We start from the raw sequence: 8102 nt of genomic DNA on the forward strand, positions 1-8102 counted from the left end.
ATGGGAATAAATGCCATTGCATGTTTCTCATCTGCACTGGCAGCTTCGCCACATAACTTTACATTATGAAAATCATAGCGGTTCTTAAAACCAGCAAACCAGCCACTGCTAGCACTAAAGGCAGGCACATCTGCAGGATTTTCAGCTTTTTTTGTTAGATCTTCATAAATTGATAAGGCTTTCTCTTTTATCATGAGAAAGGTGGTCCCAGATCGCTTTTTGATTTGATCTTCTATCCACACACTTAGAATCCGCTCCATCTCCTCAAGTTCCTTTGTTCGTGACCTCACAGATTTGCTAGCACTCAGACTTGTTCCTGCAATACAACTTGCTTTAATCTTCTCTGCATTGTCTCTAATGGTGCGTAAGGTAGATTCCTTTATTCCAGTTATGCGAACTATATCACATGTTCTCTCATTACGCTCAAAACGCTTTATAATATCAAGCTTCTCCCCCAGTGTTATAGCCTTTCTCTTACGTTCACCACCTGCAACTTTATCATCAGGATACTTCTTGCTAACGCTCTTGTCACTTTGCCCTTGCATTTTTGTGGGTAATACGGCAAAATTTGCAAACAAAAAACAAAAATCATGGAGTACTGTACTCACAGAAAGCGCTTCACGACAAAGTCTGTAAAACAATCACGGGACGCAGCGTGGAGAATCTTTCGGTGCTAACATTGTGCACATTCAGGACAAAGCCCACCAAACACGTTATAGCCAACACAACTTCGCGCTGGAGAAATAGCGTTCCCCTAATGGTCAGTCACGTTATAGCCGATTCGCGGTTACCGGAACACGCGTTATAGCAGAACTGACTGTATTTCCAAGTTCTGTGTCATTCGCAAATGCTGAAATTATGCCAGACCTGCAGCAGTGATCTGAGAGCCGGGGTGAGGGGTGGGGGGCTCTGTAAGGACGGGCCACCCACCTACAACGAGCTTGGTGCCGAAGGTTAGTCGTTCCTCTGCTGGGTGTTTTGTCACTTCAGTGTTATGTCTATGAACTCGACAGCTTTCTCCCCTGCTCTGCTGTGTGCGATTGTCAAGGCTACGGCGATAATGTGAGGGTTTAAATGGAGCCTCCGGTGCCTGAAACTCACTCAGCCGCTCGGGGACTGGGGGGACGTAACAGACACCGGCGCAGATGCCTCGGGAGGTTTCTCACACAGTTGCGACACTCTTTCCCTGTCAGGCCATTATCGTTTTGCTCCTCGTACAGTCCGGATTGTTAGCACAGCCGCGAAGTCACTCTCCGGACGCCCAGGCGGGAAGGCCGGGTATCCGGCTCCGGCCCACTCCGCGCCCAGGCTCCGAGGCCGAGAGCGCTTGGAGCAGGATGAAGGCTTCGAACAGCGTCCGGCCCTACTCCCTCACCCTGAGTGACGACCATTACCGTTACTCACCGAGACCAAAGCACCTTGACTCGAAGAGGCTCCGGAAGCTCCTCGGTCCCGCCTTCGACCCTTTCTGGATGTCGGTTACGGGTCGCCATAGAAACGAGAGCGAGCGTGACGACCTGTTGCAGCTGAGCAGCGAGCTCGCGGCCGCAGCACTGCGGCTGCGCGGGAAGCTCTGGCAGGAGGCACGGCGGTTGGAACCGGCCGGCATGGCCAGCGAGGCTGCTAAAGCCCAGTGGAGGCGCTGGATGGTGCGGGAGGCCAGCTGTCCCCTCACGTCCTGGTGGGTGGACCTGGGGGCCGTCTTCTGGCCGAGGTGGGTAAGGCACACCGACTGCGACAGGGGCCGGGCCAGCTGCTCCTGGCCCCCGGGCATGAGTTGCTCACAAGCCGAGTGGATGCACATCAAGCTGCTGGTGTGGCACTGCTGGACCGTGAAGGAGCGAGTGAGAGCATCGCAGCAGTGCACCTGGAGGCAGGTACCATACCCTGTAGTGACCGCTTGCAAGTGCTCCTGTCGGTGAAGCCATCCTGCTGGCTGTTCATCCCCTGCCCCCACCCCTCATCCTTTTCAAACACCGTGCAGAACCCAGCCAGGGCTATCTCCCAGCTCTCAAACTACAGTTAGATCAGGGAACTATGTAATCTTGTCTTCGAGATGATCAGAGGGTCACTGGACAGAAACTTATGTTTTACTTCTCAGTCCACAACAAGGGAAGATGGTAGGATCTTAAAATTCCAGCCAGGCCATTCGGGGGTGATGCCCAGAAGCATTCTTTACACAGAGAAATCTAGAACCCTTCCTCTACTAAAATGTTGTCGAGGGTGGAGCCTCTATTGAACATTTCTAAATTGGAATGGGTAGATTTTTATTAGGCAAGGGGGTCAGGGGTTACAGAACCAAGGTGCTTTGATGGAGTTATGACACAGATTAGCCATGGTCTAGTTCAATGCCAGAATAGGCTCAAAGGGCTGAACAGCCTCCTCTTATTCCGATATTCCAAATGAGGCAAATTGGCTCATCTTTATGCTCTGTGCAAGTGTGACACCGCTCCCCTTTTCAGCATCCAATTGAGGCAGTTGAGGGTAGTTATAATGTAATTGTACCAGTTGTGCCCTGCAATGAATTCATTCCTGAGCAGGGATGGGGCAGGGTATGGAGGGCCCGGGGAAGGAGAATGTGAGGCGACGGCTGAGCTACACTAGGCTGCTTGCACTGAGAAGTCCTCATCTCGGCTAAAGGCAGTTGTAAACTCTGGCAAACTCCTGCGTCCTGTGCTGAGGTTATAGTGAATGAGCTGTGGAACCATGTGATCATGGGAACATACAAATCAGGAATAGGAATAGGCCATTCAGGCCTGTTCTGCCATTCAGTAAGACCGTAGCTGATCTGATTGTGGCCTTAACTCCATATTCCTGTCTGCTCCACCTGATAGCCATCAACCCCCTGACCAGTCAAGCATCTATATGCCTTTGCTTTAAAAATATTCAATGCTCCCACCTCCGCAACCCTCTGGGGAAGAGAGTTCCAAAGATCCAAAACCCTCTGTGAGAAGAAGTTCTTCTAAGCTCCGTGTTAAAGGGGAGGCCCCTGATTTTTAATCTGTGCTCCCTAGTTTTAGTCTTTCTCTATCAGAGAAACATACTCTCACCATCCACCCTGAGAGTTCCCTCCAGACCTTATGTTTCAATAAGATGGAGTGAACCCCTCTCCCACCATATCTCTGCACAAAAACAAAGTTGCTGGAAAAGCCCAGCTGGTCTAGCAGCATCTGTGATGAAAAAACAGAGTTAACATTTCGGGTCCGGTGACCCTTCCAGCTTTTCCAGCAACTCTGTTTTTGTTCCTGATTTACAGCATCCGCAGTTCTTTCAGTTTTTATATCGTATCTCTGCACCTGCCTTCCCCAAATAGAGGAGTGCTGACTGGAATTAGTTTTCTTGCTTTATCTTCAATATTGTATGGGTGAGGCAGCCAATCCAGGCAGTTACAGGATTTGTTTGAGATCAGTTGGTGCCAAGTTTTCTGCCTTTTGTTATTCATTAATGGATTATTGCACTCCTAATTGCCAAGAGGGTAGTTAAGAGTCAACCACATTGCTGTGGGTCTGGAGTCACATGTAAGCCATACCATGTAAGGACAAGAACAGAAATTGCTGGGAAAGGTCAGCAGGTCTGGCAGCATCTGTGGAAAGGACAGTGGATTACCTTCTCTAAAGGACATTAGTGAACCAGATGGGTACTTACAACAATTAACAATAATTAATGGTCCATTTAGAGTAGCTTTTTTAATTCAAGATTTTTAAAATTAAATTCCAGTTTCACCATCTGCTCTGGTAGGATTTAAATCCATGTCCCAGAACATTAGGGGTTCTGGTTGACTAGTCCAGTGACATTACCACTACACTACCAACTTTCCCCCCTCTTGTGGGGAGAATTTACTTCAGTCGCCTCCCCCCATCTCCCTTCACAACACAGGCCTCCATCTTCTGATTGACTCACCGACACAGGGCCCAAGATGGATTATCACTCAATTTTTAATTTGGGAGGTTGGGAGTGAAGAAGTCACTTGGAATCAGAGTCTTTCCTGTAAATACATCACAACATGCTATTCTCGAATCCTCACTCCCTGAGCCCAGTGGATTGTGTGAATCTCCCAGTTGTGGTCATTCCTTCCCAGAGAGCCATTGTCATGCTGATATCTCACAGTCACCCTGGACGCTGCTGGCAGTGATTCTCCTCTCTCTGGCAGACTGGAGCAGGCAGGCACCTGAGAAGATTGTTGTGGTGCCTGACTTACTGAAGAATTGCAAACTGGATATGGCAGCGATGAATTGGAACTTTACCTCCACCAACTGGGAGCAAAGTCTGCAAGTCATTAACTTAAATGTGTTTCCCCTTGTTTCTTTAAACAGTTTTGATCCTCAAAGTTTGGAGCCTGTGGGAATGGATTAGAGACAAGGAATTTTTGTTTCAAACAACTCATACAGCAGCAAAGCGTTGATTAGATTCTCAGAATCACTGAATGACTGCAGTGTAGAAGGAGGCCTATGGCCCATCATGTCTACAGTGGCTTTCCAAATGAGTATTTCATTAGTGCCATTCTGCTACCTTCTCCCTGTAACCTGTACTTTTTCTTTTCAAATACCTGACTAATTCCCTTCTGAGTGCCTCAATTGAACTCCATCTGGGTGCAGGTGAGGGGAGTATTTGATTGAAACTTCCAGGAATATGTCCAACTGGAGTTGGCAACCCACAATGCAAAGTCTCCTGTCATGTTTATTGGTGAATGCAGTGCTGTAAGAATGTGAGAATTAGGAGAGGCAGGGCTTCTCGAATCTGCTCTGCTAATTTATAAGATCTTGGCTGATCTGATTGTAGTCTGAACTTCACTTTTCTGCCTGGATCCCTTGTCAATCAAAATTCTGTACAGCAGCCAGTAACTGTGTATACCTTGTCTTAAAGTATTGAGACAAAGGGATCAGGGAATGCAGTTATCTTTAGCAAAGGAAAGTTTGGAAATATATCTGTTAAAATGGCCAAAAATCATTAATTTTAGTGAGCAAGGGAGGATCTGTTCCTTAACAACAACAGATCAGGATCATGTTCTTCATGGTAACCATAGCAAGAATTTGATATATGGGGTGTCTTGATTATATCATAATCATGAGACCAGTAGATTGATAGAATCAATAGAGAGACACTCCTTTCCACTGGGGGGAAGAAGTAAAGGGGACATAATCTTATAAGCAAGTTTCAGGCCACAAGCTAAAGAAATGTTTTTTTTTACACAGAAGTGGAATTGTGAAAGCCCTTCTCTGAAGCAGTCAGATCAAGCAATCATTTTAAATCTGTGATTGATTTTATTTTGCTAGATGGCATATTATGGATAGACAGCCTTAGAATACAGATAAGCCACGATCTCAATAAATGGCAGAACAGCTTAGAGGAGCTGAATGGCCTCCTCCTGTTCCTATATTCCATTAATGTACCCTCTTAACAATGTGCAACATTTGATTAACACTGCCTAGTAATTTATAAAGTATTCAGACCTCAGTCAATGATGTGTATCAAATTTTTTACAGGAAAGTATGAAGGATTACATCAGAATGTAATTTGCTGGTTTGTGTGATTTGACTGGGACACAGTGGCATGGATTGGGGATTGGTGATGGGAGTGGGATGGCAAGGTTTGGCCACATTTTAATAATCAGCATCTAGGCCCTGCCGAAAACCTGACCTCAAGTCAGGGAAGTGGAAACAGGACTTTTGTTTAAGTTAAACCAAATAAATATTAATGCTGAGGAGGAGGGGCCTTGTAAGTGAGAAGAAGGGAATGCAAGCAAAATTTAAGAATGACGGTTAGAAGTTGGAATGGGAGTTCTATTTTGTACAAGATCAGGTTGGACCAGTAACCGTCATTTCCAAATTTTTTTGCCTTTAAGTTAGAAAGATTGGCCTCAGGATCTTGAAAAGCCCTCTTGTCCTGAGGGAAAGACTAATAATACTTGGAAATGAACATATTGTCCACCAGTTTGAAGTGCACAAGATGAGTTGGGCCAGTAAATCCCCTTTGTCTGATTTATGGTTTTCCTCACTGATTCCTCTGGCAGGTTATAATATCATGTATTCATTTACCACCAAGCCATAATGAAAGCCACTCAGATGTAGTTTTACCAAAGCTTATTTTTCGTTAGGTAACACTCTAGAGAACTTTGTCAGTAAACTTTTTTTTAACTGTGAGTAAGCATCAGGCTGCTGCATGGCCTCTCCTGCAAGCCTGCTCCTCGACTTCCATTGGTACTAAAGAAAAACCTGCATTTATATACTGCCTTTCACCCACCTAAGGAGCTCCCAGTGAGTTTAGGCTTACTGCCAGTGAAATACTTTTGAAGCATTGTCATGATTATGATGTTGCAATGTAGCAGCAAATTAGTGCAAAGCCAGCTCCCACAAACAGCAATGTGATATTGATCAGCCAAGCTATTTCTGAAATGCTGATTGAGGGGTGAATAATGTCCAGGAAGCCTGGGGAGAACTCCCCTGACTCTTCTTTGAAGTGGGTGTGCCTTTCAGTCATTTACCTCTGTCATTTACATCACAGCATGTATCCAAGCGGTTCTTTTCAAATTCAGGTAAATACAATTAAGACAAGGCTCAACAACAGTAATTTGCTTAAATATAAATGTTTATTAAGTAATAATAAATTATTATAGTGGCAATAATAAATTATTATAGTCGTAATAATAAACGGAAAAGAAGAGGGAAATAAAGCAACAAGTCTCACGCCTTTCTAGAAAAACCAACAAGTCTCACATTTTTCTGCCTGCTGGGGACCCCTCAATTGGTGGCTGGTCTGGAAGCTTAAGTTTGTCCCTGACACTGTTCAGATTCCGAGCCAAAGTGAAGTGCAGCAGTAGCAGCTTGGAATGAAACTCTCTCTCTCTTATACAGTGTGACAAACAGCTAGCATAAAGAAAGCAGATACGACAAGACAAAACTGCTGGCTGGTACAGGCAACACAGAACGGGAAAACAAGTGCAGGTGTCATCTTCGGCTTGTAAAGGAGTGTTCATTCAAGGACTGATTCAAGGTCATGCTGCTTGTTAAGTATTATTCTAAACTTTCCCAGCCTATTTCTCCCATCCTGTACAATTTGTTTTCTCATGCACCTGTCAAATATCATCATTAACTTTTAGCTCTTTGGCCCATCCTATACATTTCACCCCTGTTGATACTTGACAGCGCATGTTACAGTTGCAAATGCAGACGCAGATCAGCAATAGCCACACGAGAATGTATAATAAGAGTATGTAATCTACACTAGAAGATTAAAACTACAAGTAAAATAACTAGCATCAATACAAAGAATACAACAATCGAGTGTATCATCAAATTAATGATCGCAGTGGCCTTGGGGATTGACCCATATATGTACACACGTACCATCCCAATGTACTGTCAAGGCTGTAATGGAACCAGCAAGACGTGCCACCTGATTGAGGCAACCAGAATATTGTCTACATTCTTTTTTCAGTTAATCTATTTACATAATTTGCTCTGACATTGAGCATATTCCGGATTCAGGTTCCTTAATTTGTGTTTTTTTCAATTCCCTATACACAGACTCCTACACCACCAGAGTCTTTGCTCAGCCTTTTTTCCACATACACTAACTGCCCTAACACATTACAATTTCACTTACTGGTTTAGTCATACAAATGCTCAAGATGGGGTATTTGTATCCGTACACTTTCATTTCTGCAAGATTTTGACATAATAACCAATCATACCTTTTATTTTGATTGTAATTCGTTTTACATCCCTTTCACTAATACTATTTTCATTGTTTTAAAGTCAGTTTCTCTATGGATTTTGTGTCAGTGCCTTATCATTTAAACTCGGTTTTTGTGCTCTTCCAAGCCACACTAATCCTTTTGTCAAGCAGGTGTACATGTCTGAGACCCATTCTTCAGTTTATGTTTTTGTACTGTCTCAATGTTTGTTACCTCAAAGGTAATCTTCCCTTTTGCACACATACATTGGTATCCCAAGACCATGTTACACATTCTTGATCCACATGAGCTTATCAAACAATCTATGAGGTTTTATATGTCCCTCCACATATGGTCCCTATGCCTCGGGTAGTTGCTTGGTCACCAATTCAATCTTTCTTAAAAAGAAAGGCAAGGACACAAACATCAC

General features: G+C 44.4%; 1 protein-coding gene across 1 annotated transcript; it reads left to right on the top strand.

Moving 5' to 3' along the window:
* Window positions 1–1145: 1145 nt before the first annotated feature.
* LOC109934932 (noggin-like) lies at window positions 1146–3551 on the top strand. Its single transcript, XM_048617712.1, has one exon. It carries the CDS (start codon window positions 1146–1148, stop codon window positions 1920–1922), a length of 777 nt encoding a protein of 258 aa, XP_048473669.1. The 3' UTR covers window positions 1923–3551.
* The last annotated feature ends 4551 nt before the right edge of the window (window positions 3552–8102 follow it).

Source organism: Rhincodon typus, chromosome 37 (assembly GCF_021869965.1).
Source record: "Rhincodon typus isolate 14 chromosome 37, sRhiTyp1.1, whole genome shotgun sequence".
NCBI lineage: Eukaryota > Metazoa > Chordata > Chondrichthyes > Orectolobiformes > Rhincodontidae > Rhincodon > Rhincodon typus.

Excerpts from the sequence above, each read along its gene's own strand:
- LOC109934932 (XM_048617712.1), top strand. The coding sequence starts at position 1,146 with ATGCCTCGGGAGGTTTCTCACACAGTTGCGACACTCTTTCCCTGTCAG.